Source organism: Leiobunum rupestre, chromosome 5, assembly GCF_980474605.1.
Source record: "Leiobunum rupestre chromosome 5, qqLeiRupe1.1.hap1, whole genome shotgun sequence".
NCBI classification, from domain to species: domain Eukaryota; kingdom Metazoa; phylum Arthropoda; class Arachnida; order Opiliones; family Sclerosomatidae; genus Leiobunum; species Leiobunum rupestre.
In genome coordinates, this window is record NC_143388.1 from 27,809,793 (window position 1) to 27,835,682 (window position 25,890).

The window sequence follows — 25,890 nt, forward strand, 5'->3', positions numbered from 1 at the left end:
TGGCTGTCTCACTGGCCGAACGTTGTTTCGCAAAGCGCACTTTTGTCCAGGGCTGGTTGTTTTAGGTGGCCGCTGTAGTGCTTAAGGCGGAGCAGCGGGGTACAAATACATATACTTACGTCCCTACAAGTAGGTATAGCTTCTCGCTCGGCGATAGGTTGAGTCTATTTATAAGCTAAAACGGTTTGATTTCGAATATCTAGTTTTGATTGGCGATGGTTCGAGAAGGAGCTTCTGTCAACCTTGTCCGCTCTCAACGGGGGTGAAAATGGCCACCATAGAAAATTAGATTAAGGAAAGCCCGATTCATTTTCTCGCTGAAAATGTTGAACAATTGAATATTGTCAAAAACATAAGACTTGTTATTAATTCATTGCCGTATTTTGGACACAATAAGAGCTTAAGATCTCTTCACTTGAGATAAGGCTTGAATCGGTCGTTTTCTGCCTCCCCAGCGTAGCGTCAGTGACAACCTTGAGGGACAACCGTCTGCTTCCGTAGACTGGCCGGCTACAAACATTTTATCATAACCTCTCCGAGGAACCTATGTTCCCTATGTTGGAGTACTTGTAAGTGTGGTTTTCTATGTGTTGTTTCAGTGTTTTATGGTGTTTTATTTGTGTGTTAGTGCGTACATGTATGTTGGGGATTTTGTATTTCTACTCTCCGTGTGCTACTAGTTATTGACTTTTGGGACGGACCTAGCGTTATGGGGTTCGTCTTATTATCAATTTGCGAAAGCGTCGGATGGGAATTTATCTCGGGCTCTGCTGCTTGACATGCGAGTGGTCCACCACAGAACCACCGACGCTTATTACGCGAAACTAGATCGTATGAATGGCCCCTACGGAAAAGTGTGGTTTTCGCAAAGGGGTTACGCCGTTAATGCTAGGGATAATTCCTAAAGGCTTTCTTCTCGAAAACTAATCAAATGGTATTAATATTACACCATTTTATTTAATTTATACATATTTTGGTCCATTGAGCCAAATAAGTCATTAAACTACTCCGTTAATATAGTTTAATTAATAAAACTTAAAAAATTAAAAATCCCTAGATTGAAAAAAAAAACGTTGCATACCTTAAGAAATTTAATTGAAACTTTTTGTACTTATTAACTAAATTAAAAATAATTGAGATTTGTGTATGTGAGTACTAAATTAATTATTCTTTATTAATTTACTAATAATTATCGTTCATTTCATTAGAATAGTAATAGATTATTTTCGTAGGGACAGTTGACATAAACATTTGAATATTCCCGGGTGTTTAAGGTCATTTAATCAAAATTTTCAGTCACCCCAAAAAAGGGTCCGTTATACCGGCTAAAATTTCCAAATTCAATGGATGTTATTAAACAAGCTACCGCCGTTCTAAATCCTGGTCAGATTCCTATTATCGCGTGTGATCAGCCTTTGTACAAGATGGCTAAAGAGATACAATGAAAATGGCCAGAGACATACGGAGAAAAGTTCTTCGTTGTAATGCTTGGTGGGCTTCACACTAAAATGACTCCTTTAAAATGTTTGGCTGATTTAATCGACGGAAGTGGTTGGCCAACGGCACTTGAGCAAGCCAATATAGCTTCTTCAGGGAACACAAATTAATTCTTGAAAGTTTCGCACGTAAAGAAAACTGCGCGAGCGCATCAATTGACAGCGTATGCCCTCTTTCATTTAAGAAAAATAGAATACCTTGATGAAGAAAACAATAGTCCCGCACAGTTTGATGAGTAGTGAAAAAATCGCGCGTCGGTCAGCCCACAATTTCATTTCTGGCAACTAATACTAAAAATCGAACTTGGTATTCTAGCATGGGACAGGGCCGTTCACCAGGGAAACTTTGCGCTTTATGTTCAAGCATTGAAAAAATACAGTGGTTATTTCACGAGCTTCACCATCCAAATTACGCTCGAGTCTTGGCGATTCATCTTCCAGTTATGATCTCTCTTAAAAATAATCATCCTAGTGTTTTTGAGGAGTTTAGTAAAGGACAGTTTACAATTAGCAAAACTGAAAAACCGTTTTCCAGAATGTCGTTGGATGAAGCCCATGAACAAAATAACGCTTGCGTCAAAGGAGATGGGGGAGCGATCGGCCTAACGGAAAAACCCTCGGCTTTACTCAGATGGATGATGTCTGGACTAGAGATGGCCCGAATAGTCAACGAGTTCCAAAGTATATTGGGAAAAGGAAGTCCCGACTTTAAAACTTCTCATCACGAAGTTACACCGAGTACGCAAGATCAATTCAAATCTAACGTGAAATCCCTCTTTAATATTATCACCGATATGGGTAACCCTTTTTCGGAACCCAGCTGAAACCTTATTGTTTTAGACAGCTGCCAAATAGTTGATAAAAAAATTGCCATGTCTTTAAAAAATATCGAAAAAGAGGGTCAATTGCTATGCCAGGCGTTCTTCTCAAAACGTATAGTAGAAAGGAGTGTGGAACTAAATGATGTTATTAAGAACAACCGCTTCCCACTATTTAGCAGACCACCAGAGAAAGAGAAATCACGAAGTCAACTCCAAATTACATCAATGAAAAGGGATCGAAATTTATTTTATAATCTGTACATATCGTGTCAGGTTAGAGAGGGAAATCGAGGTGAGTTTTTTAAACATCAACCGTTTCCTCCTTCCCTATCTGATAACGGAGCTATGAGAATTGGTACTAATTCCCAGCAAACACAAACACGTCCTATGGACATCCGATAGACGGCACACTCGGATCTTGCCTTCGTCCGTAGGACATCCCAAAATCCGGGGTTGACGTCGGTTGGACGTTAAAGGACGTCCAAATGTCCGGTTTGTCTATAGCCGTAGTACGTCCCGGAGACGAGTTTTCGGACGTCCAACGGCGATTACGGCGGTCGTCCCTTGGATGTCTTTCTATAAAACCTAGAGATGTCTTTAGGCCTTTAATTTGGTTCAATCATGGCTCAATAGGGATGAAACTAGGACGTTCATTGGATATCGTATTCTGAACAAATAATTTAAAAAGCCATACTTGATATTAAAATTTTATTCAAAACATTTAAAATAGTGGAAAAATCCAGCAACAAGTGTACAATTTGATTGTAATAACACGAACTCTGCAAGTATTAGCAGTTAACATATAAATTACAAAACTTATATAGTTAATTAATTTTTATATAACAAAACAAATTTCGAACTAAACTATTAAAAAATTAAATAACCTTCCTTATACAAATGTAAAAAAACTATAAAATTAATTTTTAAATCAGAAGCAAAATAAAACTAATTTAATACTATTCCTTAAAAAAAATTAAGACTATCGAATGAAAAATGTACTCTAGAAATTACTGTTTCTCGAATCTTAATTTTAATATCTATCCAAATCTTACTTTGGAATTACAATTTAACTATATAAATTATCACAGTATAAAATAAAGCTTTAGGCGAACCGTTCAGTGAGAGTAATGAATAATAAACTTAAAAAGTTAAATTGAAACATGTACAGGTCCAAAATGAACTTTAAAAACAGCGAACCTTCCCTAACATTCGGAGAATTCAACGCAAATCTTACTTTTGGAATTCCAAATCCAATATATAAAATATAACAAAATGAAATAAAGCTTTAGGCGAACCACTCAGTGAGAGTAATGAATAACAACTACGCTACCCTGTTCGTTAACTACGTGAGAAGTCAATTTAAAGGATTTGTGCAGCGGGTTGATAATTTTTTCGCCATCTATTTGAAAAACAGTTTTAAGGCAAATATAAGAAAGACACGAAGGAAAGGTATTAGGATAAGAGTAGAGGTACGTAAAGACATTCCACGAAATTGGCCGGAATTTCTTAGGATGGACGAGAACAAGGATGAGCTATTTAATTTTTTTGAGTCAATTAGTGACAGTGGTTCAGTTTCCGGGAATTGTAGCTATAACTAATGTTGAAAACGTTTTTACTAGCACAAATATTTCACCCGAACATCTGGCACCTTGCACACACGAAGAAGCGGATACGAGGCTACTACTCCATGTTTCTCATGGCGTCAAGAACAGTTTCAAAAGAGTGTTAATAAGAACTGTGGATACTGATGTCTTGGTTTTAGCGATTAGTTTAATTCCTCGTTTATCTTGTACACGTCATGTGGTTGCATCGGCACTTTTAAGTCGTTTCAATATGTGGACGCTTCGCAAATAGCGCAAAAGATGAGCTACGAAAAGTGTGAAGCTCTTACATCGTTTCATGCTCTGACAGGCTGCGACACGACATCCAGTTTTAATGGAAAGGGCAAACGAACAGCCTGGACAACTTCGAACACATTTGGCGAAACTACTACAACTTTCAAAGCAATAAGTAAAGGACTGTCGGTTTTAGAGTTTCAAGAAGTTTTACCCCTAATCGAAAGATTCGTAATTTTAATGTACGAGAGATGTAGCCAAGAAGAAGACGACGACAAACCTTTTACACAAAATAATTCTGAGATTGAGAACTTGCCACCTACCAAAGATCCCTTACAACAACATTTTCTTAGGGTTGCATACCAGGCCGGTCATGTTTGTGGTCAGTCTCTAACGAAGACCCCAAATTTACCCAAACCCACAGACTATGGCTAGACATTTGATGAAACGAACGAGTGAAAAATTGTTTGTATGTCGTTGCCTACCGCTGGACAACCATGCCGGGAAGTGTTAAAATGCGGATGCTTTAAAGGTTGCGCAATTACCATGTTAAAAATGTCCATAAAATAAATTATATAAAATTTTAATCTTATAATCTTCTAAAAATTAAAATTAGTAATGTCAGTAAAATTAAACTTTAAGGTATTATCCATTGTTAAAATAATTCTAGATAGTAAAATACTCTAATAACGTAAAAACCCAAAGGGACTAGGACCGTTCGCGGATTAGCCCAAAAATATATTTCTCAATGTATTGAAACTCAATTTCACTCGGTTGTCAACAAGGGACGTCCGCCCTGACGCTATTGACGCTGGAACCGAGTTTTCTTTTTGTATTGTATTGTAAAAACATTTTATTTCTAAATCATTCTCGCTCGGAGAAAGAGGTCGGTTTGGAATGCTCCAAAATTTGACCATGCTAAACATAAAATAAAAACTTTAAAAACTAAAACTTTGTCGTCATTTAATTCAGTCTTAGGCTCGTTTAGAAACTTCCCATCTAAAACAAAACAAAACCACTACAACGCTTTAAATATAATTTTTCAGTCGGTGATATTTAGAAAAATATAGCTCTCCCAGAACCAGTGAAAATAGAATTCGATTAAAACAAAACCCGATTTTCTACATACCATGTACAGCACTCTGTAAATGTGGAAGAGGCTGTGAACGTAATTTGCTCTAAATATTAGTAAATCAATTTAGTTTAATTAGTTTAGGGCGTAAAAATAATAATTTCATAAGTACAAAAAGTTTCAATTAAATTTCTGTAGGTATGTAACGTACTATTTTCAATCTATGGATTTTTTAAATTTTTTAGTTTTAATAATAAAATTATATTAACGGAGTAGTTTAATGGCTTATTTGCCTAAATGGACCAAAATATTTGTAATTAATTAAAAAAAATGGTGTAATATTAATACCATTCGATTAGATTTCGAGAAGAAAGCCTTTAGGAATTATTCCTATCATTAACGGCTTGTCACATGTGTCAGACGGCTGATGAAAGATTGCCTACAATCTTTCTTATATTTAAAGTTCCATCCTTCTATCATAAAATGCACGACTTTTCTCTATGCCCCGACTACACTTGTTTTCTTTCTTATTGGCCTCAGAAACACTTTGCAAAGCCAATTGTGGCCGTCACTTTTCACTTTTAAAGGATGTATTACATTGATACATTCAAATATTTATGGTGTTAAATATTTACGGATTACGGGAAAGAATTAACCGCTAAGTAATCAGCTGTATACCGTCAACAGATTTATAAATACTCGACAGTAAGGCTCGGTTCAGTAAAGCTTCTGTAAGAGCAGCGTGGAATCATCGATGGTTTCCGAATATCCAGCGCTTACAATTAGAAGTTGTTTAACGGCGTTGAAGGCACGCGATTTTTACAAAGAAACAGCGATGATTTCAGAAAACATTGCGTTTTCGAACCGATGATCACGATCATTGCTCAACGCTGACAATCGTTACGTCGCAACCGGAAGTTTAATAAGCCGTTACTGAACGCCGCCTAATTATGAACGTTGGCGCTATTCGAAAACAGAAGATGACAAACGCCATCTACTGTTAATGATGCCTCGCGGATGTTTAATAATTTGGAATACGTCTACCGAATTCGATTTATTACTTATAGGAAAGCAACTGTATTTTTTTTTTAAATAACAACATAAGTCTGACTGGTTGTATATTACCATTATATAGTAAGTAATTTATCCTATAATAAAAATATTTCTTACGCAAGATTTGAACTTTCCCAAAACGCGGGAAATTTGGTTATACTTTTGTTAAATAGAAAAACATATTGAGATGAAGCCAAACTCTTTCCGAAGAAAATGGTCGGTTTCACCGAGAACATTTGGATTCCCACGTATAAATAAAAGTTGATGTTCCAATCCGTAGAAAAAAATGTGCTTTCTCCACTTGAAACGTCTTCGAAAGAAAATGGATTTCCCACCTCCAGCATGTTACCAGTTTGAAGACGTGATGATAATGGTTTTCCATTAGCTGACATCATCTAATCAAAAATGAAATATCAACTCGAAAACATGTGCTTCATCGAAAATTAAATAGATTTGGTTGTGGAATGAGACAAAACTGTTTTTATCGCAAAGGCAATAATTAAGAACGTGCGCATTTGGCATTTGATATCTTAATCCCTTTTTCGAGAATCCATTGCGTCATATTTAAAAGATACCAATAAACAATTCTTACTCTGAATAATTATAAATAGCATTTATTCTTCTAGTTAATTAACGAAACTTATCTGAACAAAGTAGAATTAGCTCAAAACCTAAATATCAATTATAATAGATTTGAAATATGTTTTATCATAATTGATTTATTTACTTAATTCCTATTAATATGACACATTTAACTTGATTTACTGGAATAAAAATAACAAACGCTAGAGTTCTATTTCCGTTAAAGTGTTGTCCAAATTCATTTTCTTCTACTTTAACTTGAACGATTTATTATTATGATCCCTAAACTATATGGAAAAGTGCTGGAATGTTTGTTTGTACTGGTTAGCAAACGAAAGATTTACGTTGAGAAACTTAGCTGCCACGCCCCTAGATATAATTTACCTTACATGAGCCTTCGAATGTCTTAGTGCCCAGGATATAGGAAGCTATTAAAACCACCCTAAACTAAGAGAAATGCTAAAACCACCAACGGATTCCGGACATTTGAAATATTTGAAGTTATGTCTGGTTGATTTTAGTTACGAAATGATTAAATTAAAAGAAATCGGTTAATTTTAAGACAGCCGGTTAAACTTTCGGGATAGCCGGCCTCATGGTGTCGGCCAAAAAACGACTTAGAGAAAGATCAATTAATTTCTAAATCAGTCTCTAATTGTTTTGTATCACTATTCACACACTAAAACAATTGTTCTTGTTTATTTTGATATTATTTTTCACTGTTACAGAGGTTTCGTTGAATGGAAAATAAATTGACGTACCCAATTATTAAAATATTTGTGCGTATCGGAATTTTTTAAAACTATTAATGGCGTATTTGTAAATGCGCTCCAATGATCCAAAGTGTTTATGTATTGGTAGTCGATCTGATAAGCATCCGATTTGAAGATGCAGGACAAATACGAAGAAATGGAGACGACACAAAAAAGCCAAGTGCCAACCATTAATCTCCAGGAATCATGCGTTTTCTCTGCGAGGGCTAAAATCACATTAGAAGTAATCAAACAAAAGTACACTTATACACGGATCTTAATCTGACCACCTTAGATTTTCAATGATACAGATCTTTCGCGGTATTTTCGAATGGTGATCGGTAAGGAAGTTCGCAAGTAGATTTCAACTATATAACTAAAGTAACGTTTTGAAAAGTGTTTATAGTTTAACCAAATATCAAATATTCCACACACAAAAGCGTATTAAAAATTTAAGCTTGAAATCTTTCGCGGCGGCACGTGGAACGAGGACTGTATTCGACCGTTTGAATTATTCCACAAAAGTGGCCTCAAATAGAAACGAAGATTTCTCAATTTAATTTTACAGTGGAATAACGATGTTTTCTTTTGTAAATATTTCCGTAATGTCATTTCCTATACATTGAAATATCCACTTACCACACGTGAATATTGCTTTATATTTGTACTAGAAATAAATTTAGTTGAATGATAGGGCCTTCCATTGGAAAAAGCCGCAAAAATTATGTTTCATATAATCCAGAATGAAGTTATTTATAAACTCAAATAATTAATATGAAATAAATATGAATTAATTAGTGTCAATAACTAAATTCATGATATGATTAATTGACTTTAGTTGAAACCTATCTAAGGTCTATTACGCGGTGTTCGTTAGTTTAACTACACTAAATTTTGACTTTCCCGTTTCCTACGGAAGGTAATAATAATAACTAGTACCCTTCCAAGAAGACATCGACATTTGAAATAAATCATATCTCCGCCGCGAAGGAAAAAGATTTCACAGTTGCTAACTGCTAATACGTGGTGAACTCATAATGGATGATATAAGGGCATTTTAATTATTTCCAAAACATAATTGAGAAACAAAATATGAAATGTGCTCCAAGAAGAAAATAGTTTAATACGTATTTAAGCAAATACCAAATTTGTTTTTGAATAAATAACTTTAAAGTAAATCAAAAGTCAGCTTTCACTTTCTTCTAGATTATATAAATTAATTCCAAAAAATCAATTGCAATTCTAACAATTATCAAACGGAGTGAAATTTTAAGAACTCGTCAAATTTGTTTGGTTTTTTCGTTGCACAAAATATAGAAGCACACGTCCTTTTAGTCTTACGTTCATAGAAGAACAAAAAGAAAAGATCCCACATTTGATCCGCGCATCGAACCAAGAATTTCTGGCTCTGTTGCTGGCTTCTTCTTCTTTTCCGACTCTTTTCAATAGATTTTTCAAAGCCTCGCATTGAACTTAAAAGCGATATTAGTGTTAAAAAAAATAAAAGTAGAAAAACCACCTAGAAATACAAATTTTAACAAATGTCAAACGTTGTTTTCTTAACTAACCCGTCGTTCGTAAAAAAATCCATGCTTTTGCACTGAAACGATTTGTAGGGAATATATAGTTTTCAGTATTACCATTATTCTAGGATTTAGTTGAACCCACGATGCAATTATATTGTCAACCAAACTCATTTTAGGATTAACCAAAGACTGAGTAGGCTTAAGATACGAAGTATAGGTAAACAAGATATGAGGGACATTTGGGTACACATAAAATAATGTTCCGGCACCTCATTAGAGACTCCAAGTTCTGCAAATTTAATTTAATTTCGTCAAAAGGTCTTTAAGAAACAGTTTTACAAACAGTCGTTACTAGTGGGGATGCTTAATCCCAATTTTTATAAATAATAAAATTACCTTGTGTACTTACGGTTCTATCAATGTCGAACAGGTCGAAAGAGACGTTTTCTTTGGGCTTTGGCGAAGAAGAAAGTAAGACCATGTCCGAAACCATAAATGTTGGAGAGTATATCCATTTTGAGCTTAAATATACATCTTCAACCGAAAACAAATGGATAAACATTGCAAAACCCTGTGTAAAAACTTCAAATATAGAAACCCTTTAAAAATAAATTATTAAAAAACTAAATATATATTATCACATGCCACCATATTACAAGATGGCATCGGATTTAAATCACATGCCACCGTATTACAAGATGGTGTCGAATTTAAATCACAGCATTAATTCTCTAGGTTTTAAAAACCAACAATTAGAATTATCGAAGAGTAAATATTTTTACCCTAAGAATATATAGCCCAGGGAAATTAAAATTAAATCTAGACCAAATTAGTAACAAGCTATTTCCAACGGGAATGTAAAGTACATCTTGTGCTTATTATGGGGAAAAAAGTTCACATCATTTTGAAAATTTAGGTTTTTCGCATTTTACGCGTAAGCCGTACATTATAGGAAACAAGTTGGCAAGCCAAAATATACCTCTCCTCGGAAGAATTGGTATTAATTTCCCGAGATAACCCTTAAAGATATATCTCCGCAATTCAGAGTTATTTGCTAAAAATGTTATCCCAGTTCTATCCCGCCCGGTATAAAGTTTTAATTATAATTAAAATAATTGAGACGAAACGACCAATTTTAATTTATTCAGAATATCATAAGTTAAGTAGTTACAACAGTGAGTTAGACGTACTATAACAATGCACAATTGAATTAAACCCTTTTATCAGTTGAATATAAAACGAAGCAAATTTTAATGAAAGAAATATCTACAGAGGGTATTTGTATTTTTCTCGCTTACGAAAAACTATCAACACTTTCCCTTGATGAAGACATCGTAGAATAGCCATTTTCGACATCTCGTAGTGGACGACTCGTAGACTTCCAGTTGACGTTGTGACACATACCGCATGAAAAAGACCAATGCCGTCCAATTTCCAATATCATATATTGACTCGCAAACCCAGGAAACCAATGACTGTATAAGGAATCGTAGATATCCAAATATCCACACCAAATGTATTAACAAGAAGCAAAAACCTTACCATCAACAAAGCACAAAGAGCCACTTGGCTAAACGCAACCTCGAATATCAATAAACGTTAAATGAACGCTTTCGCTGTATAGCAACTATATTTAAGACGATTAGAAAACCCGTAAATAAATAACAAAAAACTAACAAAGTGGATCACCCTTCAACCCTCTTATCTCTGCTGACTGCACTTAAACAAGATTTGACCTTTAAAATTTCATACTTAAAAAATGTAGACTTTAAAAACCATTAATATACTATTCCGCTAAGCTGAGATTATAATTTTCAAAGAAACGTAATGTGTATCGGTGGTTATAGAAGAGGTAAAAACTCAATGTTCGAAAGAAAGAAGGTGTAAACCGCAATCTAACGATATTTAAATTTGCTCCGTTTTTGGATAAAGCGCCATTTTGAATATTTCAACTTTCACGAGCTCCAACGTTGTGCGAGTAGTCTTCTACATAAGGGTCTATACTGAAAAAAACTAAAGATTATTTAGGACTATTTTAAAATAAACTTGAAAACAAAACACATCATAGGGAGTACTATACAGGGTGTTTAGAGAGTCTGGCACTAATTTACAGGAGTGTTCTTCGGGTAACCAGGTGTAAAAAAGGTCCTAAGAAACGTTTTCCTAAATTGAACCGTATCCGAATAATTGGCTGTCGAAAATCGGCCTCCAAAACGCGCAAATGAGTAGTTTCTATTATTTCTTGGACCCAATTGTTTCCTTTTACTAAGCATTTGGTTTTTATCGAAAAAGATAAGAAAACGATCACTAATATCAAAAGTTCGTTAATTTAAAGAAGTATTCTACGTGTATAAATTAACAATAACAAGGTGTTTAATAGTCAAGCCATTCATTGAATGAAAGTTACTCACTGAATTTCGTTTTTCTTCTCTAAATGCCATAAGTACAAATTTAACTGAATTACAAAAAATGAACAAAATTATCACCTTGGACACAAGCAAATCATTCTTGAACACGTTCGCGTTCGAAAACTATGGTTGCGCTCCTTAACGGTGGCGGGCGAAACTATTCGTCCGAAATCAAATTTAATACACTGTGGAAGCTAGCAAGTTAGAAACTTAAGCAGACGCCTGACGTAATTAGAGCTCTTATACGGTTCGGCACCGTTACGTCATCTAGCCCCGTTTCTTTCACAACGATCAATTATGCGATGATGTAGGTATTCAACGTCTTGAACTTCAGTCATGTAAACCGAGTCCTTGATATGGGCCTAAAGATAGAAATCACATGGGTTTCAAATCAGGAGATCTGGCTGGCCATGCAATTGTTTCACCTCAACCTATCCACCCCCGAGGAAACTCAGGCTAAAATGAGGGGGTGCATAAACCACATTCGTTGTCTTACTGCAAGTTGTACGTCTTCAAGTAGATCTGGGAAAGTGTCTTGTAGAAAGCTTAGGTACGACTTACCAGTTTGTCTTGGTGCTAGAAAATAAGGTCCAATTAAATGGTCGCCAACAATTCCGCACCAGACGTTGAGAACTTGAGACTAAACTGCACCTTATGTAACCTAAGCGGACTTTCTTGCTGCCACTCATGACGATTATGTAAATTGAAGATTCCGTCACTGGAAAAATTAACCTCTTCAGAAACTAGGGGCGTACTTAACCAATTGACGTCGTCCGTCTTCTCCTGAAACCACTGACAAAATTCGACTCGTCTTGGGTAATCAGCCTCATTTAAAGATTGAACCTTTTGTAAATGGAATGGGTGGTACTGGTGTCCTCAAAGGATACATGGTCGACTCGCAATTGAAGTCCAACGGGCCTCGTACTTGTCGTAGAATCATCCTCGTAGATAACAAGTACTTCCTCCACGTCTTCTGGAACGTCTTCTGCAGTACCAGGTTCCGTGGGTTGCATTTTTCCATTTTCTCTTAAGCGTCTATTAACCGCCGTGAACGTTTGTCGATTTGGAAGCTGTCTTTGAGGAAAGTGCTCCTGATACAAGCGCCGCATTTCCCCAAGCGAGTCCATACATATTCTGCAAGAACGCTTTTATTCCTTGTTACCTGTAAATTTGTGCCAGACTTCTCTGAAAATCCCTGTTTATCGTAAGATTTCGGTTTACAACTTCTTTCTTTAGAACATTGACAGTTTTCCCCTATGAATTACGGCTTACGCGTAAAATGCAAAAAACTAAGTTTACAAAATGGCGGTCATTTTGGGTCTCTTTCACACCCCGGAAGTGCGGGAGTTTTTTTCCCAATAATAAGAACCAGAAGTACTTTACATTTCCGTTGGAATTAGCTTGTTACTAATTTCATCTAGTTCCAAACTATTTTCGGCTAATTTACCTGTGCAAATATTGTAATTTTCCAAATCATGATATATAAATTATGAAAAAGTTTTAAATATACGATTTCAATTATAGAACTTTAAGGTGCCAAAGGTGACATATTTTAAGACTTTAAAAATTATTCTTAATTCTGAGCTTAAGAAATAATGGAACTAATTTCAGGTTTCTTTTATCTTTGGTTAGCTTAACCAATCTAACATAAATCAAAAAGGCACTTTATTGTAACAGTGTGATTTAAGAAAACAAGACAATCTTGACCTTGAAATTTTTGACTTTAGGTATCCCACTATTAACGTATGATTTGTAGGGACTACAGCGCTTTCCTAAACAACATTTGTTTAATCAGCATTTTCCAAAACAACAAATTGTTCAAACGGCGCTTTGTCATAGCAGTGGTTCTCAAAACCGTATTTTGTCGAAACAGCGTTTCCCAAAACGGCACTGCTTTCTATAGCACTAATAATATAGGCCTATTGTAATACATATTTTTCTGGAATTTCGGCAAATTTCATTACCTAATGGTTTCTGCCGATAGTTAGTATTGCAAACTTAACTAACCTAACCTAACCTAACCTAACCCCTGAAGTTCATATGTATGTTATACATTTTCCATCGTCAATTCATATAAATTTTAAGAAACCGCTGTCTTGACCAAAACCGCTGTTTCAAAATCGCAAATTTGAGAAACGCTGTTTTCAGAAACGCTGTTTATGGAAATAGCTGTTTTGACAAACCGCTCTACTGAGAAACGCTTAACCAAAAAACGCTGACTAAACAAAACGCTCTTTCGACAAACCGCGGTATTGAGAAACGCTATTTCAACAACCGCTGTTTTAACAAAGCGCCGTTGCAACAAAATGCTGTTTCGAAAAACGTGCTTTTTAAAACGCTATTTTAACAAATGCTATTTTAGTCAAGCGCTCTATTCCCTACATACCTTAACGTATATATATATAAATTTTAAATATTTCGTTTTTTATCTAAACCATTTTTTAAATCTGTTTCTGAGATATTTTACCCTTCTAACTGATTTGTAAAGAATCATGTTTTTAATTCATTTGTATACGTTGACTGAAGAAAAAATCTAGCTAGTGTTATTGTTACTTGTCCAGACCGCAAAAAAGGTTATAAAAACCATTTATAATTATTAGTGTGCCAATGGTATTTGATTTTCTAATTAAATTCATTTTAAAAATTATAAAAATATCATTAGAAAAACATTTTCTCGGAATCACTTCAATACGTTTCGAATAGTTACTTCAACGTTTGGAGTTTTACTTCCTTCTGGCATAATTTGGTCATAATCACATTCTATAATATTGAACCTGAAAATATATCATGATCAAAATATAGTTCGAAGCATCGAATATTCAGATAAACTGAAGAAATTTCTTAAACATAATGTTCTAACAATAATATCTTAAGGGATTTTATCTTCAGGGTTCGTAATTTTCCAATTTTATAGATCAACAATTTTAGGGTTATGATTTTATTTAAGGTAGAGATGGGTGTTTTTAGGGTCAGAACATTTTATAAAATGTCTACCTTGGTCTAAAAATGCAAATGTTCCAATGGGGTACTTATGTTATCTCAAAAGCCGTTTTCCTATCAATATTTTAATTTCTTTTTCAAATTGTATATACCTACGTTAGTGTTCTTATTTTATGATTTTTCTTCGAAATTTACGGAAAGTTTTGAAAGAATTTCTAAAACTTTTTTAAGCAGTTTTCTTCTTAATAAAGTAAAACCCGATACCCCAATTAAGGATTAGTCAAAGTACCTGATACTGAAAATTTTGTTACCCTAATTTGATCCGTGAAAGTTTTCCTAGGTGCCATGGGCGACCGTAGGCATTTTTGTGGGGAAATCTTCATATATTAAATACTGTATTCATAGCTCATAAAAAGGAAATAATATTGATGAATTCTAGTAGTCAAAACACATCAGCCAAATGTCCCCAAGAGCCCCAATGGGCATCGCTAGATAAAACTTTCTACCTTATGAATCGACTAGCTGATTATTATTATAATTGTTATTATTACGTATCCGTTAACATATGCGGTCTCAGCGGTTTCTAAGAAATCAATTTCCTAAATTTAAGGGCCCTAGGGGCCCCCACTAGGTATCGAGATAAAATATAATCACTCATTAATTGACATATCGTTTATATTTATGGTCTCAGTGGTTGCCGACAAATCAAGGGTCCAAACGGGTATCACACCTCTGAGAGTTTTTCATACCCCATTAATGGTCGTATCGTTCATATCTGTCACCTCAGTGGTCGCTGGGAAGTCAACGTCCAAAATTACGGGCCCCAGAGGTCCCCAATGGGTATCGTGATAGAACCGTGTTAAAATTTAAATGATCATCACCCAATCTGAATTGTTTTACATACCTGGTTTTGGAAATATGGATGTGACGACACCCTATACCACCGCGATTAACTCGAGTCATCGTCAGCGCGCCTGGACCCAGATTAATTAATTTCTTTATGGCAACGGCCCTGTTTAGTGTTATTTGTTCGAAGGGGATGATCAAAACCATCATTGAAAAAATAATTTAAATGAACTAATTTTGTCATTTATGCGGACTGCGTTATAAGAGTTACATTGAGGGGCTAGAACCAAAGGGGCGCAAAATCTCCCGTTTGCGTTTGAACGATAAAGACGATCCAGATAAATTCCTTTAAAAGAAAAGACATTGATAAGTAGTTCTGGGAAATAGTTATTAGAGTGCGTAAACAATCACCGAAATTTCAGGAGCGGTAAAACTAAACGTTCGGCCAAATTGTAAATAAATAGTTGAAACTGACGGATCTTGGCACTGCAGGTAGCGAGTAGCCCTATAATCATTTTGAAAAAGATGACGATTTGAAGTCCTGATAAAAAGTTTTGAAAGGTGTTACGGAAGAAACCAATAGTTCCACTTCTATCGAAATATATAATTTCGATGTCTAACTAAAAATTGAGATACATTGCTAGCTTATTTTTCGATTTAAATGAAAAATCATCAGCCATGTAAAAAACGGGAAATAATAAACAAGTCATTACTCTAGATTATATAATTTCAAATAGGCTCCTTTAAACTTTTCCAACATTTGCCAAAGTAAATCGCACACGTAAACTTCCTATAAAAGAGGTAAACAAAAACATAAGTCAGAAAACCTCCTATCTATTTTTATAGCATATTTATTGAATTATTTTATTTTATAATATTTTAATATACCGAGTGTTTCAATTTGATTGATCTAGTAATTCAACTTCTTAATTGGAAAATTGCAGAAAAACATATATATAAATTAATAGTTTTTCTACAGAGTTAAAATGTTGTAGCTCATACAACTACTGTAACAAGGTAAGTTAGGTCTGCCAAAAAAGGTCAATTATTCACTAAATACTAAGACATGTAAACCAAATAACATTTTTTGCGCTTAGAGTGAGAGCGCATGGTGATAAATTGATCGGAATTGTTATAAGGTTCTGAAAATTTATATGCACGTGCCTTGAACTATACTCTCGACCTTATAAGCAAAAAACCCACTTGTTGCCGAGGACGCGCGCATCTTACGTTAGTTTGAGTGCGTTTTCAAATCGTATATTTTAAGTTGCACTGCATACCCGCAAATTTACAAATAAAAAATGGTTAATCGCGTGTAGCTCTGATGTTAAAGGTGGTAAAGTTATGATTTTTTTTACGGCGATTCGTGTCATAGTACTTAAAATCTGATATGGAACCACATCGAGATATATTTTTCCTTGACGTTGTTTACGATTTAACCTTAGGGAAATGTGGTAAATCGGGTGTAGCTCGGGTGGTAAAGGTGGTTAAGTTATGCATCATTTTTTTACGGTGATACGTGTCATAGTACTACGTTTTTGCTTATAAACTTTTTTCCAGTAGGTTTTTTTGAAAAATTAAAATTGGGTAGTCGATAGTATAGTTTCAGGAACGTGTATATCAATTTTCAGAGCTGTATACTAATTCCGAACAATTCGGCTGTTTTTTGTAACCATATGCGCTCTCACTAATATGTTCTTTTTAAAACTGCGCGGAGCAAATAAAATTAAAATTTTGGGCAATTTGTTAATAAGGTTTTTATGAAAAAAGGGCGCAAAATAAGGATGAAGTTTGTTTTATTTTATTAAATAGGTAGTTAAGTGCATATTTTAAATTTAGGACAATAATTTAAAAAAAATTAAATATACGTTTAAAATCACGCTTTAGACATCTTTTATGATATATTTGAAGCTATTTTTAGATTCAAATAATCGATTCCACTTTCAATTCTTTATTTTAAATCTACTTACTTTTCCGTGGATATAACATATCATATAGAAATCTAATGTTTGCAGGTTCTTATTAGCTAGCGTTTAAGTGTTTATTTTCTGGCTAATTTCATTGCAATGGCAGTTCTTACTCAGTGAAGGGTTTTTGGGGTTAAATCACCCGCGGGTCGCCTCTCAAGTGGAAACTAATCTTTAGGGTGACAATGAAGCCTAACTTTGTAGATAAATATGTTATGTCCTTAACGTAAGCCTAATGATAATGGTATGAGAAAGCGAGCGCTCGAAAGGTTTTTCAATTATAAGCTCCACATTTAAAGTTGCCGTATTTTCACGCTTAACTTTCGTAGTTAGCGGTTAATCGAATTTAAAGGTTGTCTAGGGGATTATATTATGAGGAACCATTATTATTAAAACCAGAGTTTAGAGGGTTGCCAAAGAACAAGATATTTATTTTAAAGTTAAAATGATAAAGCCAGTATGGACATAAAACAACAACGACTGTGTGCAAACTAGTAAAGAGCCGAACTCAGGGCCGTGCAGAGGTATCCTGGGGCCCGGGGACAAACTTACTCGCGGGCCCCTTCAATTTTCACCCCCCCCTTGAGCCCCGAAACCTTTTCCCAAGTTATCTTGATTTGCACCCCCCCCCCCCCCGAGCATCTTCGAGGGGTCCTACAGCTACGGCCCTCCTAGTGGGCCCTTTGCGCCTGGGCCCCAGGGATTTTGCCCTACCCCTGCCCCCTCCCCCTCTGCACGGCCCTGGATGAACTAAGAACAATTAAGGCAAAAACCTGATTTTTCCGCGGTTTTTTCCACCTAGCTTAAACAAAGCTAAAACCGGGTGGGAAAATCCATTTGTTTTCAATTTAAGTGGATTTTTAAAACTGTTTGCGTTATAAAATTACCAAAAATGAAAAAGATGGCAAGTTAAACAATAAAAGATTTTTACAATATGTTATAGCTTACGAGGCTAAGAGTGAGCCGTTTCCTTCATCCTATTTCGTTCCAAATGTCATTGAAAATATGAAAACAAATGTTTGGTGGGAGGCAGTTTCTAGAACTAGCTTAATTCCCAAGGAATTCACGAAATTAATAAGCCACTTATTAATTTGCCCAGCTAGCTCAGCCTCCATAGAGAGAATGTTCTCATTTATGGTAAATTAAGAAATAGATTAAAGATAGAAACAGCATCTAAACTTCTATTTTGCTATCAAATGTTAAATAGAAAGCACCCAGGAAATTTTGAGTTCTAATTTTTCTACTACTTATATAATTAATAAACGGAATTTAAAACTATAATTGTTTTCTATTTCTTTAACCTTTTACATCCTAAACAATGCAAATACTACATTTTTATTTTTATTATGTTATTCTTAAGTCATTGAGGTTAAATACTGCCAATTTTCCACTTTTTGCCGGTCTTTTCCGGTTTTAACCGGTTTTTTCCACTTGGCCCGGCAAAAACTAGTTTTAGCCGGGCTTTTGCCAATCCTGCTCCTAACAATAAAACGGATACTTATAGTTCAATCCGGCTGGTACTGCGAGGTGCAGCTGGCTAAACATCTCTCGATGGCCGACAAGTACGAGGAACTTTTCGGGGTTCACGTTAGTTTTTGGATGATTAATCGGGGCACGCAAATAGAAGCCGAACTACCATAACTGGAATTTGGCTTTATTGCTTCGGTGATTTCGGAGCTTCGTTCAAGTGTCCTTTCTTCCTCTCTTTTTTTCTTTGGGAAACCTCCATACACTGTTAAAAATAAGGGTTTATAAAACGACCAAAATTGGACTTTTAATTTATTTCAAACCATTTGGTTACTAAAAACGGTCTAATCAATTATTTTAGACCCATTTTACACTTTCATGTTTAATACAATACCTTTTGGGGTATAGAGACTTGGCACTCCGTAGCTTTGGCCATGGCCGCCATTGTGGTATTATTTTTCTCCCCACGATAAAAACTATTTAAAAAAACTGTGACTATTGAAAGGGAACATTTAGTCCTTTTGAATACCCATTTAATTCCCCTAAACGAAGAAAAAATGATATGGACCAATTTCGAGACTAGTATTTGAATACTACGTTATTTCGTTTTTCAATATTTTCTTTAAAATAACATAATGCGAAGAAATTCCAATCGCCAGGAATATTTAATTAAGGTTAAGTCTTTAAAAATTTGATAACAGATTTTAGATATAGGGGATATTGATTAAGGTGTCCAAATATCGGCACCAAAGAATTCTTGCCTTATTGTACATCAAAAACTGAAAGTATCAAATGATACTTTACGTGATAAACTCCCGTCGTTCAACGACTTCAGGGACGCTCATTCGGTTATTTCCCCCGAACGAAAACCAGCCTAATCTGGCCATGATAATGGTTAATATATTGAGTCGTATTGAATAATAACAAAAATTAATTAAATAAGGGCCTATACAGGACTGAAAATAAAGTTAAAAAGGATTGACCTCTTACTGTTTATGCAGTAAACTGGATAAAAGAGTGTAAAATAAGTACTTAAACACTCCACAAAAGGACTGAATTTGGGGAGCAGAAGGTTTAAATATGGTTTATGATAAAAGTTTTAACCACTTTAGAGGTCTAAAATAAAACCTTTATTTTTAACAGTGTAGATTGACGTCACTGACGCAAGAGTTAAAAACCCGAGAACGCGCACTTTCACGGACGCGTACATCGTTCCAAGCATCTCTCTATCACCATTCATTGTAAACCAAAAAAATAAAAATATCAAGCGAACATTCGATAAGGTGCTTAGTATTTTTAAGGTTTGGCAACCCTCATATTTCGAATTCTTAGGAATAGGGGGAAACGGGGGAATTAGTGAAGACGGTACCCAAGTGGTGCGAAATAACCGCTACCCCGCTAGAAAGAAGCGTGAAAAACAGGCTGACAGGCGGGGGCAGCCCTGGCCAAAAACCACACCCCGCTAAAACAGAAAATGACCATGACAATAGGACCCCTGTTTCCCACAGGACTACGTGACCACCACAAATTCCCACTGAAAAGAGGGATTTCAACTTCGCCAACAAAATGTTTTTATAAGATTTCATATTTTAGGGACATTCTTAGAATACTCTAGTTTATGGGAATTATTATAAGTGGGTTATATTTTTCGTAAAAACTTTCTTCTTATTAAGTAGCTGTTTTGTATCGCAAAATAATGGTGATAAAATAATCCATATCATCATTGTCACCTAAACTCAAAGGACTGTTTTCGTCGACTATTTCAAACCTCACTAAAGCCCATTATTCTGTTTAGCTCCTTGACTTATTGCGGCGCTTCCCTATCTTCCACTGCACAACTTGAATCTGTTCAGCGAAATTTTATATTTTATTGTAACTACTATTTTATTAATAATAAACCGTATAAATACGAGGTTATTCTAAGAAAATTATGTTTAGATTATATCACTATTTGCCTCATTAAGTTGGACATTTCTTTTTTTTAAATTGCTTTTATGATTTTTATCTCAAATGGACTGTATATAACTTTTAAGCATTTATCCAATTCAAAATACCTTTTACTATAACATTAGGAATTCTACTCCTTTGAATAAATTAATGAAAGACTATGACACCTTTTATTAAGGCATGGCTACCTTTACTAAAAATAATGACAGACAAATTCAAATTAAAAATTAGTTCTATTGATTAGATTTATTGATTTAATTGTTTTTTGCGGGATGTATTTAATTTAAATTTTTGCTGTGATATTTGTATTGTTTTTACTTTTACGTGGATAATGTTAATTTATTTACTTGTGCCCTTCCTTGAAGGTCGGCTGTACCGTTGAAGGTGCACATTAAACAATATTATTATTATCATTATCATTAACATTTTCAGTCATAAAAGTGTTTTAAAAGCGCAGTCTACTAAAATACTGAGCGAAAAATTATATTTTTGGAAGATAATATATTTCGAAACTACTTACCGAAATGACTCCAACATTAATTATCGACGTGTTAACCACCCTGGACAAAAATACCTACGAATTAATAATTTGGTTTCCCAAAAAAAGTTATAAATCATACCGGTATTTCAAAAATCCTTGGTGTGATTCAAATTTATAATCTTCCATGTCTCAAATCTTTGAATAAACGATTAACTTAATTAAATGATGACGAAAACGTGAACTGAATTTGATACGTCAAAAAATATCTCAATACGAAAATTTATATCAAAATGTTGGTTTGAAGTGCCCGAAGCTCAAATATACATTAATATAAGAAAAATAAATAATTTTATCTTTCGATTTCCACAGATTATATTTCATGTTTAATCTTCAAGTGTTCCGAAAATATGGAAATTAGGAAATATGACTTAATTTCACGAGCGCTAGCTTATTGATTTTTGCGTTATTGTACAATCCTAGAGATATGAACTGACAGGTTTGAGAATAGTTCGAAACTGGTATTATAAGCTAAGGACCCTTTAAAGTATCATTGACATTATTTTCTTTCAACAGTAATTTATACTTTCTATTATTTATGTCCTTATTTACGTATTAAATTAACATTTCGAAAATAAATATTAAATGTAAATATAATTTATATAAACAAAATTACAATTAGAAAGGGGACACTGTGAGAAAAAGCGGCAAACATTAGTAGAATCCGGATCACTTCAACCAAGACAGTTTAACACAACCACCATAGGAATCATATTTGTAACACCATAAACCTATCATAAGGTCCTCATAAGTAAAGGTCTACCATGGGGGCCCATGGTAACGGCGTTGTCCTGGAGATAAGAAAATTAACGTACGACGATCGGGGGTATCTTGCCATTGCGCCGAATCCCATTAGACCGAATTCCGCCAATGTTTTTGATGAAATTAGCCCAAAGACGGTTTTTGTATTTTTCTAATCGACCGACGCAATATTCACAATTGAGCGACCGCAAAAAAATAATTTTTCATTTTACTCCTTTAGGTTAGGTTAGGTTAGGTAACACTGCATGCTGTTTTGACAGATGCTGAAACGGTTAAAACCGAATCCTAAACCCGGAGAAGTGCTGGTTTTTCGGTCGAATGGGACAATCCCGTTTGACCGAATCCTAAATCCGCCAAAGTACGGCTTTTTCGGTCGAATGGGACTCAGCGCAATGGAACAGATTCCAATCGGGCAGTAGCTACATCTCATTTTTCAAAACTTCTACATCTAAAATATTCTCTTATTTGATAGAGCAACCACGCTCGGGTTGATAAATGCCACACAAAAAGCGTCTAAATCTCAAATTTGAAAAATAAGTACCTTCAGGTATATCGCCAAATAGTGTGGGAAGTAACACTAAGAGATTATAAAAACAATATACCTGTGAGTCTGGCTTTCTTCTTATGGTGAAAGATGGAAAATTTATGAAATAGCGTCCTTTCGAGTAAAGCCCTCAGAACAAATGTGCCCGGATATGATTTTATAATCCAAGTATTTTTAGGGTACGCCACTGACAATGAGAGATAAATTACTATCTACCCTTAGAAATGTTGCGAATTAATTCAAATTATTCAGTGGATTTTGCTGAATAAAGTCGCGTCAATTTGTTAATTTAACTCTTAAAAGTGCGTTTAAGGTGTTTCGCTAGTTTCTAGTTTTCTCGAACGGTTCCGCGCTAGCCGTGAAAAACTAACGGTCTCAAGCAGTGGTTCTGAGAAGTCCACCCATTTATCACCCAAGTGTTTCCCAGTTTTTCAAAAGTAACTGTAAAATATTGCATTTTCTTAACAGTAGTTATTTTTTAAGACATCTAAATGAAGCCATAAGTAACAAAATAAACTTAAGTATGACACTTCCTATTCTCCCAAACTCTATTTTTATGAATAGTGAAGCGATAATGTTTGAATTTAGCAAATCGTAGAACATTTTGGAAAAGATCGACGGATGCGCTTGGCTGACGGAGCAACGCCACCAGTCGGTCACTGAGGTAACTAAATACTGCATCTGCGGAGACTTGGATGATCTTGAGAGGAAATCGGCGCGTATTCAATAACGTCCCGAACTTGCTTTTTTAAGTGAATTAAAAAACCTTTCATTTTGTAAAGACCGATTTTTACCTCTCCGAGGGGACAAAGTCCCCTAGGAGGGGTTATACCACCAGCGTGTCCGTCTGTGGGTGGGTGTGTGTGTGTATGTATATGTATGTGTGTGTGGCCTGCGAACGCGTTCGCATTTTCGGGGCAAAGGGTAATCACTGCGTACGCAGTTTCTCGAAGGGTTGGCAAAACCACCGTGTGACGGTGAGCGTTAACGGATTGATTTGCGGCTGGGTTTGGTTGGTCTTTTTTCGTCAACGTTCACCGGATATTTCGTTATTGTTATGTTGTAGGTCGTGAATGTTGAGTTCGTGTTGTGATTGTTAAGACGGTTGTGAGTGTTGAGCTTGTGTTATGATGGTTGTGTTATGATGGTGAGTCTGTTGTGTTAGTATGGGCGTTTTCTCTCCAACTTCTTCTTAATGACTTTGGGACGAACCGAGTGTGAGTGTAATGCTACCTCTCAACGTCCAATGGCAGGGTTTCCACCAGTTGAACACGGTATTCGTCTTAGTATCAATTTGCGATTTCTTAGCGCCGGCCGGGAATTGAACCCGGGTCTGCCTCTAACCACTCAGCCACCAACGCTTGTTTTACGAGTGAAATTATGTTGATTTAACCTTGTTATTAAATAAAACGAAATTTCGTGTTCCATTTAAATTATTGCATCGAAGTAACTCTAATGTAGCGTATTCTCTGTTGATTAAAAAGGAAAGCGCCGCCCAGGTTTCGAACCCGAGCCCTTCTGCATGACAGGCGAATGTTCTACCACAGAACCACCGATAGATGTTACGCTTCTTTAAAAATTATAAACTCAGCTTAGTGGAAGAGTATATTAATGGTTTTTAAAGTCTAAATTTTTTACGTATGAAATTTTAAAGGTCAAATCTTGTTTTAGCGCAGTCAGCCGAGATAAGAGGGTTAAAGGGTAGACCCTGTGGGTGGTCCACTTTGTTAGTTTTTTGTTATTTATTTACGGGTTTTCTTATCGACCTATATATAGTTGTGTTAATGCAAAGTCGATAATTTAACGTTTATTGCTTTAAGAGCTGTCGGTTAGTAAATTGGCTCTCTGTGCTTTGTTGATGGTAAGGTTTTTGCTTCTTGTAAATATATTTGGTGTGGATATTTGGATATCTACGATTTCTAACGCAGTCATTATATGATATTGGAAATTGGATGGTATTGGTCTTTTTCATGTGGTATGTGTCACAACGTCAACTGAAAGTCTACGAGTGTTGAAATAAAATGAGTGTTAAAGATGCGGCAAGTATTTCGTAAGCGAGGAAAAACCAATAACATCTGTAGATATTTCTTTCATTAAAATTTGCTTCGTATTATATTCAACTGATAAACATGTACTGTAAAAAGGGTTAAATTCAATTGTGCATTGTTTTAGTAAGTCTAACGCGTTGTTGTAACTACTTAATTTATAATATTCTGGATAAATCAAACTCGTCTCAATTATTTAAATTAAAATTCTGAATTGCGGAGATATCTTAAGGGTCGTCCGAGGGGCTAACCACTCCCCGTAATCGGTGTACAAGCCTGTACCTTTGACTGCACTAAAATGATTACGTAAATGAGTACAGATTTAGCACTACCAAAGGCTGTACTCATTGGTAATCGGTGTACAGATTTTCAGAGAATGGTTAGCCCCTCGGGGTCGTCTCGATAAATTAATACCACTAGGGACCATTCTTCCGAGGAGAGGTATATTTTGGCTTGCCAACTTGTTAAATTTACGAACAACTTCAGTAAGTAGTTATTGGTATTTTGAAATAACCAAATAGTTTGCATATTTGTCAAAAAGTAAAAAGTAATTGAAATCACCGTTCATTTTACTTGCAATAGTAAAATACTAAACCAAATGTATAATTTATATTTTATTTAATAGATTTAAACTATAATAGTAAACTTTTTCAAAGAAAATGTTTACAAACAAAATTTAAAATACACATTTTTAAAGTACTTCCAGATATTACACGATACTTTCAGATATTACACGATACTTTCAGATATTACACGATACTTTCAGATATTACACGATACTTTCAGATATTACACGATACTTTCAGATATTACACGATACTTCCAGATATTACACGATACTTCCAGATATTACACGATACTTTCAGATATTACACGATACTTTCAGGTATTACACGATACTTCCAGATATTACACGACCCTTTCTGATATTACACGATACTTCGTATACAGGGTGTCTCAATTTGCTCGATCAGGCCATTTTTCTCAAAATGTATTTATGCTAGGGTTCTGAAATTTTCAAGGTTTCTTTGTTAGGTATGGAAGGCTTTGGTTACTAAATTTCAGAAAAATCGAACGATTTTGTGCCGTTTTGGAAAATTTATTTTTTCACCGGTAGGTGTCACGCAAAATGTTTCAATAGAAAAGTTGTAGGGCATAGTCGAAAGTGTAAAAATAATTTTGGTTCGGTTGAAAAAGACCTATTTTTCACTGAGTTTGGAGGTCGGGGGAAAAACAAGTTGTACTAGCAGGCAATAGCCTTTAACGTAAACAATCGTACATAATCACAA

General features: G+C 35.1%; 1 protein-coding gene across 1 annotated transcript; it reads right to left on the reverse strand.

Annotated features, from left to right (window-relative positions):
- Positions 1-7,581: 7,581 nt before the first annotated feature.
- LOC149944037 (uncharacterized) lies at positions 7,582-14,320 on the reverse strand. Its single transcript, XM_090176274.1, has 4 exons — positions 14,253-14,320; positions 9,547-9,708; positions 8,953-9,130; positions 7,582-7,838 (listed from the first exon to the last, which is right to left on the reverse strand). The coding sequence occupies exons 1-4, from the start codon at positions 14,283-14,285 to the stop codon at positions 7,582-7,584; spliced, it is 630 nt and encodes a 209-aa protein (XP_090032400.1). The 5' UTR covers positions 14,286-14,320.
- Between the last annotated feature and the right edge of the window lie 11,570 nt (positions 14,321-25,890).

Bases quoted from the DNA above. Each gene is read 5' to 3' on its own strand.
- LOC149944037 (XM_090176274.1), bottom strand. From the start codon at position 14,285: ATGCCAGAAGGAAGTAAAACTCCAAACGTTGAA. The intron at 9,709-14,252 runs GTAACTATTCGA...GTTTTTACACAG, and splicing joins GTAAAACTCCAAACGTTGAA to GGTTTTGCAATGTTTATCCA. The intron at 7,839-8,952 runs GTAAGACTAAAA...ATGTGATTTTAG, and splicing joins CTTTTTGTTCTTCTATGAAC to CCCTCGCAGAGAAAACGCAT.